The sequence below is a fragment of the Scleropages formosus genome, chromosome 5, assembly GCF_900964775.1.
Source record: "Scleropages formosus chromosome 5, fSclFor1.1, whole genome shotgun sequence".
Classification (NCBI taxonomy): domain Eukaryota; kingdom Metazoa; phylum Chordata; class Actinopteri; order Osteoglossiformes; family Osteoglossidae; genus Scleropages; species Scleropages formosus.
In genome coordinates, this window is record NC_041810.1 from 22291583 (window position 1) to 22315020 (window position 23438).

The following is a 23438-nucleotide window of genomic DNA, read 5'->3' on the forward strand; positions in this document are numbered from 1 at the left end:
AATCTGATGGCTCCTGGTTCAAATACCACTCCTGCTGTAGTTTCTGCGGTCAAACCCTGAAGAACTCCTATACAATGTCCTACCCTATGGTGTAAATTTTGGTATTTTCTTAAAGTGCAGTGTTTGTAATACTGAGTCACTTTGGTCATAGGTGACAAGTAAGTGACAGTCAGTGATACACAAAATCAGAGCCCAGCATGAGCTTCTTTCTTGCATCTCCAGTCTGGAGATCTTGAGCACTAAGACCCCCCAAGTGAGAAGCCTGGTTATGTAAGTCGCAGTGATTATCATAGCTGTCACCCTGCACTCTAAAGGGTTAATTACTGTACACACTGACTGTACTTTCCGTGAGGTGTACATCGCTTTGTTTGGAGCAAAGTGTCTGCTGAATGAGGAAGTGTAAGTTTAAAGATCCCTACGTAGGTTCGAATCCCACGATTCGATTGCCGGAGGGAGCACTCTTGGTCGTGGTATTTACCGCTTACACCGTGCTCGTTCAGTCATTTTGTACAGTTGGGTGTTTCACCTTGGAGAGAAGGTTATGAGCTAAATAAGGTTCAACAATCGACATAAGTTACGTGCACGCGCTGCAGCTACTCGGCGTAAACACTGTTCTGCTTCTCGGGGCAATTTCCCCAAACTTGTTCCGCCCGTCCGGAAGGGATGAAACGGAGCAACATCATGTCGCGCGTTCCGGTGCACTGCGCGTTCCCACACGAGGAGACCCCCCCTCCCCCCCGCGCCCTGCCACTCCTCCACTTCCCAGCTCCTCGGGAGTCCACATCGGAGTGGCTGGCTGCCTCGGTCGCCATGGCAACCTCCGGGAAGTTCAACAAAGGAGGAAAAGGGCAGCGATGGCCAGAACAAATTGGGGAGAGAAGGGCGAGGGTAAGGAAGGAGCGGCTCACACACCGCTTCACACAGGACCTATACACACACACACACACACACTGGGGACGGGGGGCCCGCCGCCAGCACCCCCCAACCCGGACCGGCCCAGCTCAGCTCAGCCCAGCCCAGTCCAGCCCGCGCCGCGCTGCGCTCGAGTTCAGTCACCGCAGTCTCGCGAAGCGCGGCGCACGAGGCAGGGAGAGCGAGCGCGCGCTGCCTGCCCAAGCCTTTGCCGCCGTTTAACGTGCCGAAGTCCAGAAGGTGAAGGTAAAGAAAGCGCGCGCGTGTCCGACTCTGTGTGTGTGTGTGTGTGAGAGAGAGAGAGAGAAAGTGTGTGCTTTTCCCGCTGAAGATGCGCGAGTATTTGTGGAAAAATCGCCACTCAAAAGTGAAGTGTTTGTGACGAGCGGAGTGAACACTTGACTGACAGAAATCCTCAGTTATCCCCAGCCCAGTCGTGTGTGTGTGTGTTAATAACGCTCTCCATTTACTTTTGCGTGTTAAATGCTTTTGGCTAATCTGAAATTGACACTAATTTCCCTTTGCAGACTTATTTTCGCATGATACTAGCCTACTCGCTGTACATGATTGTCGTCATTATTATTATTATTATTTATTATTATTATTATGTTTTGCTGTGTGTCCAGTTTTTCATCTCCCTAAGCCTATTAGATTTTTTTCATCACACTTTTTTCTATTCTATTTTATTTTACTAATGCAAATGCTTCTTTCAGGGAGCTTCATTTTCCTCATGCATATTAAATTAATCAAAGTTTCCTCATGGACAAAACACTTCTTCTTTGGCTTCTGTCCCACTATTTGTTTCAGGTAAGGCAATATTAATATCAATATCAATTCGTTACTCCGTCAGCGCTTTTGTCTTAACGGATGTACTGTATTTGACCCCTTGATGCAGCACAGTATTCTTACCTCATCAATTCAGAGTAAGTACCTCGATCAAGGGTACAACAGTAGGAGCAGGTGTGGGGTTGGAACCAACAACCCGATATAGGTATGGCATAATCAGAATTGTCGCACATCTATTTATTTGTGCATTTCAGCAGTGTGTTTTATTTGGCTTTAAGGCTGTTTTGCGGTGTGGTGTTTCAGTAATGGGGACAGTGGACACAGACTGGACTACGTTACTGAAGGCGAATGTGTGCAGAAAGCAATACCAAACTGTAAGAACTGTAACTGTACATCGCCTTTCAGGCTGTCAAGCTGACCTGCGTGAAGCCGCCCCATTTTGTGGAGGTTCGTGTGGAATTCGGTCATTTCCCCCTCGGGGGGGAACCGGACCACTACTCGGTGACCTATTCGAATGGCAATAACCAAGCGGTAAGATCAGATTAGCAAGAACTGTTCCTCTCCTATGAGCTGCTCATCAAGCTGAAAGTACACAGTAGTAAAGACTATGACACAAAAAAGACACACACATAACATGGTTCTCTTTCCTTATAAAGCACTGAAAAGAATGCACAATGCTGTGATTAAAAACAAAATGAAAATATCCATCTCTCCATCTGGGTGCAATAACCTTGTCCAGTTGGAATGACAGGGATTTGGTACTGAGGGCCAGTAAACCCCGGGACACGACTCCAGTGGACACAGCTCTGTTTCATAATAAAACGTTATTCTTCATTCCTTATGATCTATGTGCACCATGACGCTTGAGTGTTTGAGATGTTTCTGCCTGTAATCCATAACAGGGTGGTGGATGTGTGTTTGTAAGTGCTCATTCAAGCCTACTGTATCCCCACAAGTATCTGTGTGTGACTCCAATGAGTGCTATTGGTAATAATTTCTACCCCCCGCCCAGCATCTGACAAGTTGCTAAGGCACCGGCGCCATGAATTAGCCGATTTGTTCATGCCATAAAACTTCTGTCCTTCATCTTAAACTGTTTGGCTCTCCACAGGGCTGGGTGAATGTGACAGATGTCAAAGGATGTACTGCGAAGTGCAAGGTAGACATCGGTGATCTCTTGGAGCCGGAAGCCTACAACATCATCATAAAATCTATTAAAAACAAAGTTGTCTTGGACACAAAGTCGATTCATATAGGTAAGGAAAAATTGGCACTGGTTAATTTTACGTGCAAAAACTTGTTAAATAACATCAGTTGTTTATTCTGCTGGCAGAACACATTTTCTGTTCTATGGAGGTACTGTGTATGGATGTATTTTTAAGGATTTTCTTTGTACTGCGAAATTAGCATACTTCTTTTTTGTTTTTTTTTTTTGGTAGACCCCATACCGAGTTTGTCCCTTAGGACAGAAACGACCTCCACAAGTGCCGCATTCACGTGGAGCCCCCAGGCTGGTGAACACACTGTGTCTTTCAGGCTCGACGGCCGCTCGTGGGCTGCGCCGCAGCACGAAACCTCATACCGTGTGGCAGGCCTCCAGCCTGGCAAACTGCACCGTTTCACAATGGAGATTCGCACTCGCATCCAGGCTCTGAATGTCACGGTGACGCGGAAACAGGACGTGCCACTTCAGATGGGTAGATCCCTTTCCTTTTCATTTGGGTCCACCATCTTCGGGTGTTGTGGCAGAAATAAAGGGGACGTACCATTGTTTTCGACAGCTTAACAAAGACTGTTGTGTTATATCATTTGTTTCCAGTGTCAGAACTTGTCATGTTGTGTAGCCACATGCAGGCAGTCCTCTATTGCTTCATCACCCTCAAAGAGCTGTTGTGTAAGACTTTCTTGCACCTGGAGCAGTTCTACAGATCTGTGGGCTTTAGATGACCCCTGTTGTCTTTCCACCAGCACAATGTCCTCCAGGCTGGGTCCACTTGGGCAGGAACTGCTATCGGACCTGGAGGAAAGGCAAGGCATGGTACGAGGCGGGGCGAGCCTGCCGGACAGCGGCCACAGGAGCTCACCTCGTGAACATAGAGACGGAGGAGGAATTCCTCTTCGTCACCTCTTATCTGCAGAGCTTCAGCCCCTTGGTGCTGCTGTGGACCGGGCTCAGCGATGTGGAGGTGATTCAGAGGATTGTGTCCAGTGACGGAGATGGAATAGTCCCGAGTTGCTCTTCATAAACTGGAACAACGCCACAAAATGAGCAGTGTTGAATCAGCACTGGCAGAGTTTATGTAGTCCTTCCCAGCACCATTCAGTGTTCATTTCATTCTCGCATTATTCATGTTAAAACAAGACTAATATTGAATAATAATAATAATAATAATAATAATACAGTTAAGTATTATGTTTCATGCTGCACTGTTATTTTTACCTTAATTTCCAAATCTGTTTAATGAACATGTTTTAATTTACACCAATAAGACTCAAGTGCAGTAAGTTGAATCTTTGTAGCTATCTATCACTTTACAATAACTACGTTCACACTGAACAGCAGGAGGGAGATCTTAAATGGACCGACGGCTCCGCATTCAGCCTGACCAGCATCGTGACATCGTCGCTGCCACCTAACCAGACCGACTGCTTTGCCCTGCACATGAATGCCACTGGTCTCAGCTACTACTTCACCGGGTTCTTCTGCTACATGCCTCTGCCTTATATGTGCCACTACAAAAGTAAGAATCCCAGAGAGTGGCTCCATTCTTGGTCAAAGCCTTGTGTTGAGGCTTAAAGGATTAAAAGCTAAACCTAACATCTTCATCATTGTCTAACTGTAGTCTTTACTCTTACAGACTGAATGGGAAGTGATTTCTTAGTATTTTATTTGGACAAAAGTGGAAATTCATTCACCTGACTTTTTTATGTATTGGTATCTCTTGTATGTTGACATCCCCACATCGGACTGTTAGATTTCTGAGGTTTAAGAGAGGCCCCAGTATGCTGCTGTGCTGTCTCATCTCTGTATCTTTTTCAGTTCCAGGACCACCATCAGACTTTGCCTTCATGCTGGAGGAGGTTGGGGAGACAGAGGCTCATTTCACATGGAGCAGCCTGAGCTCCTGGCCAGCAACGGAGAGCAGGCCAGAGCTACTCCTTCAGTTCCAGGATGAGGCATCTGCAGACAAGCCCCACCAGAGAGCGCTGTTGTTTAACATGACCGAGGTGGTCGTACAAGGATTGTCACCTGGCCACGTGTACCTCTTCAGCCTCATTGCCAAACATCCCAGTGGAGCTATAGCAGCGCTGGCCTCCACCCTGGCAGTTATGACAAGTGAGAGAAGCTTGTATTCACATGGTTTTGCTATTCAGCTCCACACGGGAGTACTGTAGACTTTTGAGTGAAAGAGTGTGTAAGTCTAGATTTTGGATTTGACTTGATTGAAACTCACTCATATACATACACACAGAAATACTCAGTAACTCCCTATTTAGAATGAAAAAAATGAATGCAAGATTTTTCCATTTCCAGGGCCCAGTCCACCTGTTAACATCACAGTATATAACGTCACATCCAGGGAGATTCCTCTGTACTGGGTGGCACCGGATCTCTCCCACAATGCCCTCTTCCACCACTACCTAGTCAGCTGTGTGCATGTAGAGACAAGTGTGCGAAAGGTAGTGGTGGTGGAGAATTACACCACATCAGCAGTGATCAGTGACCTGGAGCCCTACTGCTTGTACAGCATCACTGTCCAGGCTGTGACTGCACGGGGTCTGGAGAGCTGCGTGGGCGCACCCCTCTCCATCATCACTGGCAAGTCTGCATTGTGTTTATTTTTGATTGTCACCCAGTACCATCAAAACATTGTCTGCTCCTGTTTCTTCAGTTCAGCCCCACATTCTGCTGGATTCAGTTTGTTCGTCAGCAAAATAAACCCTTCCCTGGTTATTGTCATGTGATAAGCCAGACGTGTGTTCTGTTCGAACAGCGGTCAGCCCCCCAGCCCACATCTTCGTTCACCCAGACGTAAGCGAGGAGAGCATGACTGTGCAGTGGGAACCTGCAGCTAGGGAGGAGCCCGATGGGTATTGCATTTTGCTCCGACCGCTGACCGTTGGCGGCTCACCCAGGGAGTTATGGGTGAATGACTCACTCAGCATCAAACTGAGTATGCTTGTTCCTGGAGGGACGTATGAGGTAGGCGTGACTGCAGTGAAGAATGGGAACAGGAGTGAGGCGAACACCATCGTCCAGACGTTGAGTATGCTTTTTCCTTCTTGCCAAAGATTTGTTCCCCCTTTGTAATTACTCTAATAAAAAAATGAATGATGAACAACCCTTAAATTTTAGATGCAATACACACACACACACACATTTTCAGAACCGCCTGTCCCTTACGGGGTCACGGGGAACCGGAGCCTACCCGGCAACACAGGGCGTAAGGCCAGAGGGGGAGGGGACACACCCAGGACGGGACGCCAGGCCATCGCAAGGCACCCCAAGCGGGACTCGAACCCCAGACCCACCGGAGAGCAGGACTGTGGTTTAACCCACTGCGCCACCGCACCCCCTAGATGCAATACAATTATTTGTAATTTTTTTTCATGGTTATTGTTAGTGCTTATAAGTAAGAAGCGACGGAGTTATAATCAGGGACACGATGTTCCTGTACAGTTTCTTGACAGCTGTTTTACTTGGACCAATATTTAATGTGGCAGCACAGGTACCTGGTGACTTTGTGATGTGTTTGTAATCCTCTCAGAGCCAGAAAGAGTCCAGATCGTGGTTCCGTACGAAGAAAATACCTATTCTGTGGTCCTGTATGTCCGGAAACCTGCTGCTGGTGTGTTCGATGGCATCACAGTTGTCTATGGGAGGCACAGCAAGTCGATGGCTTTGCAGGAAGGTGACACCAAGATTGTCATTGAGGGCCTAATGCCTGGCACCGAGTATGAGTTTGCTGTGTATTCTAAGAGTAGGAACATGACCAGCGCAGCATACCAGGTCTTAGGTGTCAAAACATGTGAGTGCCTTTACAATCGATTGTTCTTCCTGAATCAGGCTGTTTTGTAGTGCTAGTAAATATTTTGACAAAGCAAGTATAAAACGATAATACTGACAACACTTTCGGGGTGGAAAATTTTTTGCTACACAGCTGGATGTTGACTACGTAAAAGTTTTGGTAATGTGGCTTGCCTAGGTCTGGCTCCACCCACAAACCTCCGTGCTGGAGCAGTGACTGACACAACCATAGAAATCCTGTGGAACGAAGCAGAGGGGAGCCGTCAGAACTATGAAGTGATCTGCGCCAACTGTGCTGAAGCTGTCTTGGTAGGCCCTGTTGCTGACAAATGTCACTGCAGGGTGTTTGTGCCGACACATTTCACCTGTTTTCATGACCTGACTGCCTCACTTTTAGAGTTACCAGTTTATTTTTCCGTGAAAATCTCAGGTTCAGAAGGTCACAGACACACGAGCCATGTTTACCAACCTTCTGCCGGGAAAAGTATTTAACTTCTCAGTGCGGACGGAGAAGGAGTCATTCAAAGACAGCCCACAGGTGTTCTGTCAAGTAAGAGCAGGTATGTCTTTGACTTTTGTCTTAGAACAGAAGAATTCATATTGTTTCACAACGTAAACATCAAGATAAAATATATAATGTCCTCCAGCACCAAGTGCAGTTGAGCAGCTGGCCATTAGTAAGACTTCAACATCTGTGATGGTCAGCTGGCCTGAGACTGTGGGTGTTGTCGATGGCTTTGTTGTGTCCATCACAAATGCTACGTTCAAGCAGCAGAAAAGCCTCAATGACACAACTGAAAGGTGAGAGGAGGCAAAGAACTATCTATCTATCTATCTATCTATCTATCTATCTATCTATCAATCTACTAGCAACAGAGCAGCACTGGGTCACAGCAACACAGAGACAGGAACAGTATACTGAGAAATTTCATAAATATGAATACATATGCATTTAGCAGGTAGCACTGTCTATAAATTTCAAAAAGAGAGTTCAGATATTACAGAATTCATTTGAATTTTCATGTCGTTCAAACGTTCATTTTCTAGCGGAAGACGAACACTTGAGTCAACCACATATTTATAGAAGGAGTTTCTGGTGTGGGCCATGGCATTTCTTTGCTCATTGTTTTAGTGCTTCTTCTAAATATCTTTACGTAATTTTCAGAAGCCACTGGTTTGACGGTCTTTCCCCTGGGAGCAGCTACAGAATTACCATTGTCAGCAAGAGTGGAAGGAGTATGAGCCACCCAACTGCTGTCAATGTGACAACAAGTGAGTATCTTTAAGGTGATCATGTGTCATTAGTATTAGTGCCAGAGCTGCCTGTATTGCTGCTCAGGACAGTGCCCTGGTGTTACACTGCTCCACACAGCATCAGCAGGCATTGGTTCACAAGTACATTTGTTTCTTTAGCAGGCATTTTTCTTCAGAACAAAGTACATCTCAAAGAATAATACAAAAGTGCATTACATCAGCTGAAGGAGAGATTTGGACACAGACATGTGATTCGGGGTTACAGTCCATCTGTCACACACAGTATGCATTGCACCAGTGTGCATTGCACCAATAACTGCATGTAGGCTTTTCCTGTATTAAACAAACTTTTATAAAATTAATAAATATCACAAACACACATAGGTTTATCGAGAATGGGGAAAAGTGAGTCCAAAAGAGGTGAGTTTTGAGACCCATTTTTAACGTACAGAGAGATTCTGCAGTTCTGAATGATTTATCTCTTTAGCTGTCTAGTTTGACTGGCAGTGATGAATGTAAGCCTTCAGAGTGACTGTAAATGCTGGTACGTTCAGTGCTAAAGAACTATTATTTTTATACTTTGTTTATTCATATCGTTTTATTGAATTAATAAGTCTTTGTTGAGTCTTTAACATTTCGGGGTGCAGTGGGTTGAACCATGTCCTGCTCTCTGGTGGGTTTGGGGTTCAAGTCCTGCTTGGGGTACCTTGCGGCGGACTGGCGTCCTGTCCTGGGTGTGTCTTCTCCCCCTCCAGCCTTACACCCTGTGTTGCTGGGTTAGGCTCCGGCTCCCGCGACCCCATATAGGACAAGCGGTTCAGATGGTGTGTCTGTGTGTGCGCATGAGAGAGAGTGTCTAACAATTCTTTATTTTGATAAAACCAATTTACATGAAAATTAGACTTGCTTTAGTGTTTTTTAGTTTTAGATTTGCTCAGTGGCTATCATGGTACCACTTCCTTTCATGCTTAACTTTGCTAAAATTTCAGAGCCATCAAAAATATCTCGTTCAGGTAAGAGTGCTGCTTAAGAACAGACTCTTTGTTGAGCTGCTTGTTGCAGAAGTGTTGGACATGAACAAACTGAATTATCACACTAAGAATATATGAATGCTATATTATCCACAACTATTCTTGAAAAATCCTTCATAGTGTCCCAGTGATTCAGTGTCCTTATGACTTCGTAATATTTCTTTTTCTTTTTCTTTTTTTTAAAAAAGCCATCCTGCAACCCTCATTTGGGATGCAGTCATGTTTGTGGGAACCACTGGCTACTAGTTACTAAGCTATACCTGTTAAATTGTAGCTCCTGCAGTTCCTGAGGATGTGACCTTTGTGGAGCAGGATGGAGACTCTGTGTATGTCACCTGGAAGCCACAGGGATATGTCGACGGGTATAGGGTCAGTCTCCTTCTCATCACAACACTCTAGGATACGTTAAACTACGCAATGAAAGTTCTAGCGTACAATAAAGTACATTACTGCATTCTAAGTTGTGTTCTGTAAGGCAGCATTGTGTTACATCGCTCCTGGCTGACGATAATCATCGCACGCACACTTCTCAGTTTACACCTTCGCTCGGCATGCCTGAAACAGGGCCTTTCAGAGAGGCAGCGGGGTCGCTTGTTTAAACTTTCATGACAAGCGCATGGCCATTGGAGGCTGCCTAGAAAAGACTCCTGAGCCGTATCAGATTGTGTTCCACGTCCACTTAAATATGCATGACAGAGGTCTGTGAAGAAAAAAAGAATGGTCTGCTGTCAGTGACCAAGCCCTAAATTGTTTACTTTGATGGTAATTTGTAGCATATGTAAAGCTTGTCCATTTACATGACTCTTTTCTTCAAAGTTTTCCTCAAAATACAATGTTAAGCTACCTACAATTATTTACCCATTTATACAGCTGGGTAAATTTACTGGAGCAGTTTATGGTAAGTACCTTGCTCAAGGGTACTACAGCTTGAGGTGGGATTCAAACCAGTAGCTTTTGGGTCCAAAGACAGCAGCTCTAACTACCATGCTACCAGTTGTTCCATTTATCCGTTTGCAATATCTGTAGAGGGTGATCAAGCACAGTTTTCTTTACTTGTTACATGGTACTGTATACAGTACCAGTCAAAGTTCTGGGTGCAATCCAGCAATCTGGGCAATATTTGTATGAGACAAACAGGACCAGAAGAACTGGGAACTGCCGGAGAAGAATTGGAACTCCATACATCATGTTGATGAAATTTTTCTCAAAAACTAGTTTCCAGTAAGTGTGCTCAGACTTTTGACTGGTTCTGGATGTGGTTTTGCTATTTTATCAGAATGAAAACAACCTGGTCAGGGTTTTCCTGTCCACAATTGCCCCTTCTGTCCAGTGTGCCCACGCTTTGATCTTGCAGGTAGCTTATAGGTTGCTGGAGAATGAAAAAGCCCTTCATGAACACACAGTCCATGAACATAGTACGAGAATGAAGGATTTGATCCCTGGAGCAGAGTATCAACTCGACATACAGGCCTTCAAAGGAGCAGAGTATAGTGAAGTGCTTTCAGTGCAAATTACAAAAGGTAAGAACCACTTGATATCTGCTTTCCTCACTATGTCATCCTCCAGATGATGAAGGGAAGTTTCTGAGTCAAAAAAGGTTCCAAGAAATAAGGATTGAAAGATAGATCATGCGTTTGACAAGTCTGTTTTTAGTCTTATTAGATGATTACCCAGTAATAGTCTCCTAAGACTAAGTCTTCCTTCTCTGTACCACTGCCTCCAGAGAGTTTAGCTGGTTTCATACAAACTTTGCTAAAGAAGCCATGACCATGAGCACATCCTGTTTTCCTCAGGTCCAGCCAGGGTGTGTTCCCTTTCTCTTGCACACATTAACGTCTCTTCAGCCACCGTCTCATGGGAGGCCGGTGTCGGACAGTTTGACCACTACAGGCTGACAGTACACAATGGCTCTGTGGGTCAGGTACTCACGTTGTCCAGAGAGAGCTTGGGCCACACTCTGTCCGGCCTTTTGGATGGCTGTCTGTACAATATTACCGTGGACCGGGTCAGGAACGGGGTCGCCGGAGCATCCGCCTTTTTGACGTTCCGCACAGGTGGGACACCTGTACCTAGGGCGCTTCTTGACATTTAATATCCCTCAAATAGACAGGGTTTTGTGGTCCTGAAGTTTTAACATCAGTCATAGTGTTTAAACATTTGTCTGATAAAAATCTAAATTGTTTGTTCAGTGTCATTGTGATTTGTAAAGTGAAAACCATGTGCTGTACAACTAACAATATTAATGATTAATCTTGGATGCTAAAATCCTACCCGAATGTCAGTGTTTGTGAAAAAAAGGCACCTTTCGGCTTAGTAAATAAATGCATATACATTTTTATTCCCTACTGTAATTTGTCAGAAAATTGCTCATAAAATTTGTCTTTGTTTTGTAAATTCTCAAATACCTTCTTCTAGTTGTTCAAGAGGATGTTTTTCCATGGTCTGACTATGGATGCAGTTTTTAGCAGAGGATTTCTGGGGGGGTTGAAACGTTTAAATGTGTAACTTGGGGGTTTGACACTGACAGAACTGATCGAGTGTTTTTTTGTCTGTCATTTGGGACACAGAACCAGCGAACCCAAAAGGGCTGCGAGTCGCTAGTGTCTCTTCCAACAGCTTCTCGCTGCGCTGGGCCGCTCCCGTTGGATGTGCACAACAACACATGGTGAAGCTGTCCCCTAGCCAGGGCGTGGTCACTTTCCACAGACTGGAAGATGGTGAAATCCAGGTAAAGTCTTGCCTCCAGGACCACTGTGTGTCCACAAGCACTACCTTGGAGTAACTATGCATTTTTCTGGATGTACTGGGACATTCTGTCAGACTCCTTCCACAGAGCAAGTCCCCTTTACTCACACTTCTCGACCAAATCATAAAGCCCCCCAGGGCACCTGATATGCCTCTTTTAAGGACCCTCCTTGCCAGTTAGAAGCCTGGGTTCACCCCATGCTGCCCCAGTCATGTAGCCTATGCCAGCAACAGGAGACTCCTGCCCCCATATTAATTTTGAACATCGACACTTTGTCAAATTATCCACAGTCACCATGCTCATCTGGCGCAGTACAACTATGTTTTGAAGCCCCTCCTCTGGGGTTATTTAAACCGCCCATGCTCCACCCCCTCAGCAGGTATAAGGTAGCGCCTAACATTCCTGTCAAATGAACAGAGGGCACCTGTAACCTAGACAGTTGGCTCAATACTTGTTACTTCACCCTCAAGTAGAGGCACCACTAAATGTTTAATGAGGCGCAGCGCTCCTGTGTGTGCCTGATGTGAGACAAGAAGAGCTTCGCAGATGAGCCTCATGAGATCATTGACCCAGCAGCAATGGCGCTTGTGCTCCCAATTCTTATTGCGTTTTGCCTGGATCGAGTGCTCTCACAGGTATGCTCACGCAGGTTATTGATTTGTTTCAATCGCTTCTCTTTTGTTGCTTGGTCTTGGGAGAATTTCTGGGTCTGGATGGGATTGTTTTTCTGTGTTGGCCGAAGCCCAAGCTGTGTTCGATGGGTGTTGATGGTAGTTATGTATTCCCTGCCCTCTGTTTCTCTCACTGAGCTTGTTTTGTCATTCTCAGGCCAATGTTTCAAGCATCACACCAGGGACTTCCTACACGGTGATGGTCACCGCAGTCGCCTCATCTGTCTCCAGCTCCCCAGTTACTCAGATCGTCACCACTGATGAAACACGTGAGACACACAGATACTCAGTGATACTTCACTTCAGTGAAATTCCTGATAGTTTCCATAACAGGCTCAATATGTATTTATCAGTGTTGACACATTAATGATGTACAGAAACAAGGTAACAAGGGAGTCTGATTTGATCCAGTAAAAAAAGTGCCCAGTTTTCTAAATGGGTTGATAGTTGTAAGCTGTTTAAAATACAAACCTAACATTGTAAGCTTGATTGAACAAAGGTGTCAGCAAAATAAATATATGTAAATGTATAAACAATATGGACGGGATCAAGTCTTTAATTTAAATCCGTTTGGGCTGCAGTAACTGTGAGGCCCGACTGTAACTGGCTCTTATCTCTTAAAGCTCCAGGCTCCCCGACCAACCTTCAGGCTGAAGAGGTAAACACCACCTCTGCACTGCTGTCCTGGGGTCCTCCCACCAAGCCCAATGGCAGGATCCGCACCTATGTTGTCCAGTACTGGGAGGTCTGTCCCTGGCCTGACTCCAACTTCACTCAGATTTGGACCGAGACAGAAAAACCAGAACTCCATCTGAATGGTCTCAGCCCTGGGTCTGCATATAAGATCAAGGTAGGGGTGGATCTAACTTAATCCCTCTCTTTTAGATTGTAAGATATTAATCTTAACTTCAGAATGAACGTGATAAGACAGCGTGGCATGGTGGTGTAGCAGTTAGTGTTGCCAGTTCACAGAACCATAGCTGTTTGGGCATTGGTTCAAATCCAGCTCAGTCTGTATAGAGTTTGCATGCTGTCCTTCTGTCTGCGTGTCCCCTCCCATAGTCCCCCTTTGCCTCGCATTGAGTGATTCTGTGAAATGCTCCAGAACATTAAGTGAGAGCAAGTGATTCCTTACAATGAAACAATGCTCTTTCCTTCTAGGTAGCGGCAGAGAACAGTGCCGGTGCTGGGATCTTCAGTGACTCCCTGCTTATCCTGACAAAAGAAGCTCGTGAGTGTCCCTCACGTCACATTGCAGTCTCTTCAAGACCAAGATTGCCTTCGCCTCCTAGTAGTCCATTGGAAAAGTCAGTCATTCCATCTGCTTCATTGGTCAAGATCCTGGGAGTAACAATCAACTCAAGTCTCTGCTTCTCCCAAAACATCAAAGCCATAAGCTGGTCCTGCAGATACCCTCTGCTTAACATCTCCCTATGTCCCTCAGCAAACTTTACATAGCTTTTGGTCCAGACAATGATGGTGTCCCCCCTGGACTACTGCATTCCCTGTTCTGTAATCTTCCAGCCTCCGCTATCAGGCCTGTCTAGCTGATACAGAACACCACTGCAGGAGTTGTTTGACCTGTCAAAACATTCCCATGTATCTCTGCTCTTCATCTCCACTGGCTTCCAGTAGCTGCCTGTATCACATTCAGTACTCTGGTTACAGCCTACAAGAAGGAGAAAGGATCTGGCCTTCGACAGTTACAGGTCCAGATCACTTCCTACACTCCAGAAGGATTGCTATGCTCTTCCACCTCTGGTTGCTTGGTAGAGGAACATAGCAGGTCCAAAACTGAAATGTTTTTGCTTCCCAGTTTTGGCTACATTGTGGTGGACTGGGCTCTCTTCCTCAAAACTGCTAACTACTTTTCAGAATCCCAGAAGGGTCTAGGAACAAATGTTTTCCAGACCCACTTCTGTCCCAATCTCCTCACAGCAACATTGTTGCATCACAGCATCTGTCATGATCACCTTTTTATTTCCCATCAGTTCACTATGCAGCTAATTCTGTAATGTGTGCTGCCAAAAATGGGGGTACAGGAGAAATTGAATGGTACAACAATTGTGCATCTGCATCTATAGCTCTTCATCTGCTGTGAAATACACCTTTTCTTGCTCTGAGTTACATGTTGCTTTTGGAAAAAAGTGTGTTAAATGGATTAATGTTAAATGTCCAGCTGATTCACATCACAGCATCATTTTCCTAAGCCTTGTGTTTGCACCTCTTCTTACTGCCCTCCTCAGTCCCTGGTGAGGTCACCAACCTCACTGCTTCCTCGTACAATCACTCCTATGTCAGCGTGACCTGGTTTTTGCCGTGGCGTACCAATGGACGGATCACCAAGTTCTCCATCAGAGCCAATCGCGCTGATACGAATCTGACTGTCCAGAGCCTGGAGATGTATGCAGAGAATGCAGCAGCTGTCGCTATTCCTCACTGTAACGTACGTGTCAGGGTTTATGCAACAACATTCTCTGTGTGTCCCTTTGCATACTTATTGATACCTTCAAAGAGTCTTCAAAACTGGCTACACCCATGTAAAGATCTTTCTTTGGGTGTGATGTTATTTGGCCTGTTTGTCCAAATAATAAGTTGTGTGTGTGTGTGCGTGTGTGTGTGTGTGCGTGCTTGTGTGTTTCCTCACTAGAACACCGTGGACCCATTGATTGACAGCACTCCTAGCCATTTAGAGACATCCTTACCCAGCACCGCCTGGGATGTGCCCATCAGTGCCCTGATGGACCAGCTCAGACCTTACACTACCTACAACATTGAGGTGTCTGCTTTCACCAGCGAGGGGGAAGGCCCCGTGAGCAGCCAAGCTGTCCTCACACCTGAGTCAGGTAACCCCTCCCATTTCACAGCCTCAAAGTCAGGGGGATGGTGAAAGTCCCATCATAGTTCTGTCACAACGCAGAAATCCACAATGCATGGTGACATCGGGTCATTTCGCTGTAGTTCGTTTTGTCCAAGTTATCTACATAAAGGTGCTCTTGTATATACGTGCAAATGAGACCTCAGATATATGAAGCAAGCGATGGTGACATTTTCTTTATTCCACATTTGGTTAAACGGTGAGGTTGTGCATGCGCTCTGCATCTGACTTCAGTATGAAGCACGGTATAGGAATAAACTGTAGTGTGTTGTGCTTTGCAGGGTGTGTATCCCTAATCTTTAGTGGTGGTTTTTTTGTGGAGTCACTGTGCACTAGGGGACAAACTAAACTGGAGGCTCTGCAGTGCAGAGCTGTGGCTTCCTTGGAAACAAAGGAACATAATAGCCCTCCTTTGACCTTTCAGTGTTGCTCCTCCTGACACGCTTCATTAATGTTTCCCTTCTTCAGGAAGTGGAAGGGATGCCAAGAACATCTCGAACAGCAAAGTGTTGTTTGCCCTCCATGTTTAAGCTCAATTCTCCTTTTGGACATCGGACATCAAAAGCATTTATTCCACATCAACAGTCATGGAAAACAGCCTGGTTGATTTCAACTGATAGAGGGGCGTCAAAGCAGGGCTGCTGCTGTTAAAGTTGTAGCAGTGCTGGTCAGCAGTGGACAATAGGGAAGTTGCTTGTCATGCTTGTGGTCAGCATCAGGACGTTTGTTGTGAATGCTGGGCCTTCAGAGAGCCACAGGCAGTGTCTCTGTAGGGAAGTGATTGGCGCCCAAAAACTGGAGTTTGACCCGGACACAGACAGAGTCCATACAGATGGCGCCAGGACCAGAGAGAGGAGCTCAGTTACAGCAGTCTGTGTCAAGTCACATTTCAACTTTTCGTATGCCAAGCCAGTAGGTGGCAGTATGGGCTCATCACAATGCCAGCGTGACTTTTTGCGGGACATTTTACTTTTTTCTTTTCACCTTCAGAATCTGAACCGCTTGTCCCAGTTTGAGAACAAAAACCTAAGAGAGAAGAAAGAAAGTGAAAAGAAATATAAATATAGATCTTTATTACAGCTCCTTTGATTTGAAAATCATAAATCATTTATATTACGCAAGGAGAAAGGGACGAAGAAACGTGCTTCTGGAAGGTTTATGACTCCGGTGTTTTTAAGGCCATAGTAGAGGGCATGGTTTCTTATTCATAACATATGGAAATGCATACGTATGTGTTGTTATACTGTACATTTATGCTTTTTTATTACATATTGTATGATATGCACATGTGAATATATGTAAGTTAGTACTAGGTATTCAGAAATGTATGTAAATTAAATTAGAAGAAAGCATTGGTTTTGATTTCTGTGTTTGTATTTGCTATTCCAGTGTTGCAATTCATTATTTAATAATTTCATATTTCATTAATCTGTTTCACACTGGGTTTGCAGTCTAATTTTGCTGTACTGCTACAGCTCCTGAAGGTCCACCTGTGAACCTGTCTGTGAGGAATATCACTCCAAGGTCCTTCTCTGTGTCCTGGGACCCTCCCATCGTCACCACGGGACCATTCGGTTACGTCGTTGAGCTCCAGGGGCCAAACGGTGCTCAAAATCACTCTCCCTTGCCTGGCCATCTCTCTGTGTAGTTTACCAAATGCTTAAACAGCATATTTAAAACCAGAAATCCAGAGCATTTAATGTAGTCATTCATGCTTTACGGTCCATCCTCGACTTTCTGGTCTGTGTTGGGGGAGGAGGTGTCCAGAGATGATGAAAGTCTGGAAAATTTAAAACGAAATTTAAATTTTTTTTTACCACGGTGCTATACACTACCTGATGTGATGTGTAATGAACATTTTGTGAGTCTAATAATGTGAAACAGTCTGTATTGTGATTAAATTTAACATAAATACTGGACATACATTCATACGTGGATACTGTATACATAATACAGGCATACTGTATATGCACTTACACATGCAAAGATAATAAACCAAATACAGCACTGCAAATGAAAAATACAGTAAACAGCAAATTTACTTACCAGAAAAGAGCTTGATTTGTTTAAATTCTGCCTTGTTTTATAGCGGTATTACAGAGTGTGTTTATTCCAAGGATGGTGGACTCCACCGCCTCCAGGAAACTAAAAATGGATACAGTTGAATGGTTCTTTTTTTGAGATAGTCTATCAGAACTGTTTAAAATATGTTATTTTATGCATTAATGAAGTTATTTTCTTCAAAAGAGCTTTGAACATCTTTATATTTTCCATAATATTATGCTGAAAATAGGTTTTTTCAATATTTATGATTTTCCTTAGTTTTTTTGTTTTTTATTTCTTTCAGGGCTAATCTTTAACAACAGGACACTTCATGTGCAGCTGGCCTGCTTTGGTTTGATGCCCTACACAAACTACACCTTGGCTGTGAGGGCCCAGTCTGCTGCAACCCTTGGGCCAGAAGCAAAAATCATCGTTTTAACTCCCACAGACGGTCAGTATGACATACATCCCTCACAGTGGGATCTCGCTGTGAAACACATCACTGTCTCGCTTTCATCTCTTTGTTGAACTACACTGGGAGAATTTCACCAGTGCATTATGTGAACCAACAGGGGTTGTTAGAATGCGATCATGTGGTGATGGTGCCTTGTGCTGTTCACCGCTTCACTTTGTCTGTGTCTTCTATGGCCTGCTGCTTCACTTTGTCTATGTCTTATACAGCTCCATGGTGTTTCACAGCAAATTCAGTGTGAAGTGCCACCAGCTGAAGTGTTACGGGTGGACAATGTTGTCAGAAGCCCTGGTTCCTCTTTTGTCTCATGTTGTCGCTTGCTCTAATTACACATTTAATTCATATCTCCTGTCATGTGGCCTCTCAGCCCCTGGTGGAGTCATTGGTTTGTCTGGCACTGCCGTTGATTCGACGTCGGTCAAGCTGTCGTGGAGCAGGCCCAGCCAACCCAATGGAATCATCACGCAGTACCGGATCCTGGTTTTAAATCTAGGCACAGTGGTGCAGGACATTATCCTCTTTGGACAAGAGAAGGTGACTTCCTGTCTTGAGCCATGTTACTCATGTAAACATACTCTTGTTCTTGTAGTTGTGTTTTTTCAAGAGAACTTGTAGTTAAACAGCAATGTAGGGAAATTAAATGAAACTCCTTGTAAAGTGAAATTGCCCAACTGAGCTTAGCCTGGGGTATGAGTGTAGAGACATGATAATAAACACAAAAAAGACTAGGGAGCACCAGCCACTGATCTCTGTGCTAACTTATATTTTATTGTTTACATAGCTGACAGTGAAATGAAGAAGCCTCCAATATGAATGCCATTTATAGCACTTTTTTTTTTGCTATTCGCTCTTTTTTGTAGGATCTCCAAGAAGCAGACATTGGCACCGATGGTATGTTACGAAGTCGTCCCAGAGATGTTCCCGTTCGATGGTCTGAACTTGATGGAGGCTTCTCCAGCTTCACTGCCAGCATACCCGAGCAGCTTTATGAAATGTCCTCCTCGCCACCATCATACCTAGCTACAAGCTTCTCCTTCCTGGCTGAAACAAGCTTTGCTAACATACCTGGCATTGCCACAGAACCTGATGAAGCTCATATCTCTGTCATGGCTTCCCCCTTCACTCTGGCCCCGTCTACCACTGATCAGTCCCTCACCTTTGAACCCGAAGGTACACCAAAACAAACAAAAGTTTGTTGCGTCACCACAGAGATATTTATTTTTCCTTATGGTATTCTGGAAAACCTTGAAATGACAAGTAAGCTGAGCCTTATGGATCAGCATTTTCCTTGCAGCTGAATTAAAGAGCACTGGGTGGAATTCTGTCTCCAGATATTCACACACACACATTGTCTGAACCGCTTGTCCCATATGGGGTCGCGGGGAGCCGGAGCCTAGCCCAGCAACACAGGGCGTGAGGCTGGAGGGGGAGGGGACACGCCCAGGACGGGACGCCAGTCCGTTGCAAGGCACCCCAAGCAGGACTCCAACCCTAGACCCACCGCAGAGCAGGACCCGGTCCAAACCACTGCGCCACTGCACCACTGCATCCCCCTGACCAGATATTAATTTTCTAACTATTAGGTTTATCTGTTATTTTTAGTGTGCATTCACTTATGTCTCGCCACCAATGGGAAAGTTCCATGTATGAAGAGTGTTTTTTTTTGTCACGTATCTCACAGTAAAGGTTGTAAAAACTGAGTTGATGGACGTATCAGCCAGTCAGATGTCCTACGAAGTGAGGAACCTCAGGCCCTTCACAGAGTACTCGTTCCGTGTGTCGGCCTTCACTTCCGCTGGAGAGGGCCCTTCTGCTGAAATCCTGGTCAAGACCAGAGAGCAGGGTAATGTGTCAGACATGGAGAGGCTGGCCCAGGAACTGACTGTGTTGTAGAAAATAAAGTCTGCAGCGCTCATTCATGTCATGCTTGTTATTGTTTTTATTCAGTGCCCAGCTCTGTTCAGAGAGTCTCTTATCAGAACATAAGTTCCACTTCCATCCTGGTCTCATGGGAGCCTCCTCTCAGCCCCAACGGAGAGATCACCCATTACACTGTGTACGGCCTGGACCTGGGCACCAATAAGGCCTTCCAGAAAGTCACGGACAGCACCAGCATCGTCCTGTCAGGTGTGTCTTGTGTGTAATTTTAGTATTATTCACTTTACGTCACAGTATATTCCATTTAATCACAGTATGACCAACACAGATTCCAACCACAAGTTATTTTTCCAGTTTTGAAGTTGCTAATTGTAACTTATTCGGTTTTGTGAACTGTGAACTTTCTGTTAGAGCGAAAGACCTCAGCAGTATCAACTGTGAGCGTTTCTTTTATCACCCCTTCCTGGCATAGAACTGAAGAAGCACGGCAGTTACAAGCTCCGAGTGGCCGCCTCCACCTCTGTGGGAGAGAGTCCTCTGTCTGAGGAGGACGATGTTTTCGCCATCACTCTGGAAGACGGTACACAGGGCATCCCAGAGGCATCTCCGAGCACTAGAGCCGGAGCCGCCAGCAGGAGATAAATATCGATGTGCTGCCAGAAATTGTTGTCTGTTGCTAGATTTTTTATCTCATCAGTGTTCTGTCTGATGTCGACATCTTGACAGACAGTGTAAAATGTGTTGCTTGCGCAGTATTTTAGGAATGGCAGCCAAGCCAGTGGCAGAAGCAGTTTGACAGAGAAATAACGCAAGCCACAGGTTGCATTCAAGTCAGATATTTTGAAAGAGGAAATTAGTTTTTGGGTCTTTTTCTTCTGTGTCCCAGAGCCTGACTCTCCTCCAGTGAACCTGACTGCCTTTAACATCACTTCCCACTCTGCTACCATCACATGGTCCCCCCCAGAGACACCCAATGGGGTAATCCAAGTTTACGAAGTAGTGTATGAATACTCAGTGATGAGAGCAGCAGTCAACAGTTCAACCCCAAGCGTGATGCTTCTGGATTTGAATCCATACACATTGTACGATGTGTCTGTGAGAGCCTACACAAAGTATGGACATGGAAATCAGATGTCCGTGGTGCTGAAGATACTGACCAGTGAAGACGGTTAGTTTCCTTTCCAGAATACACATCTGCACTACAATTTCAATATAATTTTTTTATTAACAGGAATTTGTAATTGGCTGTTTGTTTATTTCGGAACATACTGAATCTGCTCCTTTATTTGTCACTTAGCGTTAGCAATATCAGTGTGATTGACTGAGAGTCTCAGTGCAACAGAAGGTGGGAAGTATTTACAGTAGATGGTTTTATTATGGAAGAAGCGTAGCTTATCTGCTTGCTGAACACGGTGAAATACAGTAGGCATTAAATCAAAAGTTACCACGTTACTGGGGACAATACTGTTGCACTGAATAATAAGCCTGTTTACTGACATATATTTTTGTAAGTTGTTACAGTGGTTTTTCATTGTATGGACCTAGTTATACAAGGGAGGGTGTAAACAGTATTGCTATATATAATATTGTTATTTAAAGTCTGAGGTCAGGATAAGCCCATTTAGTATCTTTTGTAAAATAATTCTCTGTGCACCTCCTTATTTTACTTTATCATTCTATTTTGTCCTACTTTGGTTTACTTTGTTTCTCCTAATCAACAGATAAATAAATAGCTAAATACAGTGTTAAGCAAAGGTCCACTTTGTGCCAACGCTGATGTTCTGTTCTCAGTCCCTGGGAGCCCACCCTTCAACCTGACATGTGACAGCGTTGGACCTAGTGAGGTGTCAATCTCATGGCAGCCCCCACTGCAGGCCAACGGCATCATCTGCTTTTACACAGTGGACTATTGGAACTCCACCCACCAGCTGAGCCTCAATACCACAACCACGTCAGCCCGCCTCGAGAGCCTCCACAGTTACACCCTGTACAGTGTAGCGGTCCAGGCCAGCACAAGCCTGGGCACTGGCAGCCAGACCAGCGAGGTCCTCAACTTCACCACCCTGGAAGATGGTCAGTCCCGGGTGGTCAGCATAGCATCTGCCCTTTGTGTTTATGCGCTAAAAGGTGGGCCTGGAAGGGGCGCTGGTGGCACTGTCCGTGGCAGTAGGTGGCAGTCCTGTCATAGCCAGCAAGGCACTAACAGGCTGTGAATTAGTATGGGATCTTTACGGCATCCTACCTTCCGAACCCCCCACCTCCCCACCCAGGTGCTTCGCTGCTGGCCATGATCTGTGGAAAATGCCGGTTTTTATCTTGCTAATTGCATTTTTCTCCCGGAGCTCCGGCGGCACTGGCTCATAATTGGTGTAAAACTCACAGGTGTCCTGTTTAAAATTCATTTTACAAAGGCCCTTTCAAATGTTAGAGGCACTTGTGTTTTTTAAGTTAGCTGGTTTTGAGTTCAGGGGCGTAGGGCGGACTGCAGATTTGCACGGTCAAAATATGCATGACTCCCCTGCAGGCCATATGGCACATCCAGTGTTCGGAACCGGCCAAGCCGGGATCCAATTAAAACAGATGCCTTTACATTTCATCAATCAGCTTGAGCTTTCGTCTCTAAGTAAGCTTCCCTAGTATGCATATTTACATTTATTTATTTAGCAAACACTTAAATAATTCTTTAATGCGACATACAGTGACCGCTATGTAATATTTTTTCTGATGCCATTTTATCCAAAGTGACTTACAGTGCTAGACATACTATACTAACCTCCCTACAGTCATTTGCCTGTTTATAGAACAGAGCAATGTACGTACAGTGGGCAATTTAGAGTCACTAATGAATGTGAACTGTGGGAGGAAACGATAGCATCCAGAAAGAACCTGTGTAATACAGGGAGAAATCCACACAGACTATGCAGGGGTGGAACCCCTGTTCAGTTACACAGCCCAGATGTTGTGAGACACCACCATGCCACAAATGTGGACAAACCATATTCGGGGATTGCAGCATCCATGAAAATGCAGGTCCTGGTTTTGCTGTGTGCTGCGTCCAATTATCTCAACGCTAAACTGAAACAGGTTCCCAGAGGTGTTTCAGCGTGTATCACTCCTTCCGGTGAGTGCCTTTAGAAGGCGTTATTTCACTGAAAAATATGTACTGTTGTGGGCGGCATGGTGGAGCAGCGGGTACTGTAGAACATGAGAACGTGGGTTTCACCGCCGCTCAGTCTCTGTAGAGTTCTGCCCATTTTTGTCTGTGTTTCCTCCCAAAGTCAAGCAGTTCAGGTGAATCTAAATTGTCTCAGAGTTTGAATGACTGTGTCTGTGGCCTGCAATAGACTGGTGCCCAGTCCACGGTGCCCCCACCTTGCCCTTGCATGCAATGCTTCCGGGATGCGCTCTAGGTCTCCACAGCCCTGACCAGGACAAGTGGTCACTGAAATCAGGTGGATGGACATACTTCTGTTTGGAGCACAGAGAAGGCAGTTGGGGCTGTTCATTTTTGCTGTTAAACTCACAGGTGTGTGCGGAGTTTGGGGTCCAGATTAGTGTGACCTGGAAGACCAGGAAGAAGCACGCTTCTGATATTGACATCCAAGTTACATATGTTTGCACAATGACACATGGAAACATAGCCATACAATTAATATTTCCACACACGTTGTCTGTCAATGTGATGATTTTATACTGACTCACATGATGATGAAACACATCATTTGTAACCACACACCC

The 23438-nt window shown here is 45.1% G+C and overlaps 2 protein-coding genes across 9 annotated transcripts in view; both read left to right on the plus strand.

Moving 5' to 3' along the window:
- Positions 1–794: 794 nt before the first annotated feature.
- Positions 795–5664, plus strand: LOC108942196 (uncharacterized). Its single transcript, XM_018765343.2, has 9 exons — positions 795–888; positions 1626–1719; positions 2104–2229; positions 2810–2954; positions 3138–3395; positions 3667–3884; positions 4259–4439; positions 4739–5035; positions 5234–5664. The coding sequence occupies exons 2-9, from the start codon at positions 1672–1674 to the stop codon at positions 5662–5664; spliced, it is 1704 nt and encodes a 567-aa protein (XP_018620859.2). The 5' UTR covers positions 795–888; positions 1626–1671.
- A 57-nt stretch (positions 5665–5721) lies between these two features.
- LOC108942393 (phosphatidylinositol phosphatase PTPRQ-like) overlaps positions 5722–23438 on the plus strand; it is a 44679-nt gene continuing 26962 nt past the window's right edge. For 6 of the 8 annotated variants that reach the window (XR_001966705.2, XR_001966706.2, XM_018765729.2 and 3 more), the window contains exons 1-24: positions 5722–5966; positions 6468–6728; positions 6906–7036; positions 7158–7287; positions 7375–7528; positions 7893–7999; positions 9287–9381; positions 10367–10532; positions 10806–11066; positions 11580–11740; positions 12587–12698; positions 13053–13279; positions 13591–13660; positions 14676–14875; positions 15080–15275; positions 16783–16911; positions 17655–17801; positions 18190–18356; positions 18683–18992; positions 19504–19665; positions 19770–19949; positions 20173–20280; positions 20587–20868; positions 21492–21773. Coding sequence is in view for 6 of the 8 variants with exons in the window: in XM_018765729.2 (XP_018621245.2) it covers positions 5747–5966; positions 6468–6728; positions 6906–7036; positions 7158–7287; positions 7375–7528; positions 7893–7999; positions 9287–9381; positions 10367–10532; positions 10806–11066; positions 11580–11740; positions 12587–12698; positions 13053–13279; positions 13591–13660; positions 14676–14875; positions 15080–15275; positions 16783–16911; positions 17655–17801; positions 18190–18356; positions 18683–18992; positions 19504–19665; positions 19770–19949; positions 20173–20280; positions 20587–20868; positions 21492–21773 (4258 nt within the window). In the remaining 2 variants the exon portion in view is untranslated. Of the gene's footprint in view, positions 5967–6467; positions 6729–6905; positions 7037–7157; positions 7288–7374; positions 7529–7892; positions 8000–9286; positions 9382–10366; positions 10533–10805; positions 11067–11579; positions 11741–12534; positions 12699–13052; positions 13280–13590; positions 13661–14675; positions 14876–15079; positions 15276–16782; positions 16912–17654; positions 17802–18189; positions 18357–18682; positions 18993–19503; positions 19666–19769; positions 19950–20172; positions 20281–20586; positions 20869–21491; positions 21774–23438 lie in introns of those variants that run through there. The other 2 variants (XM_018765732.2, XM_029252134.1) reach the window with 2 other exon arrangements.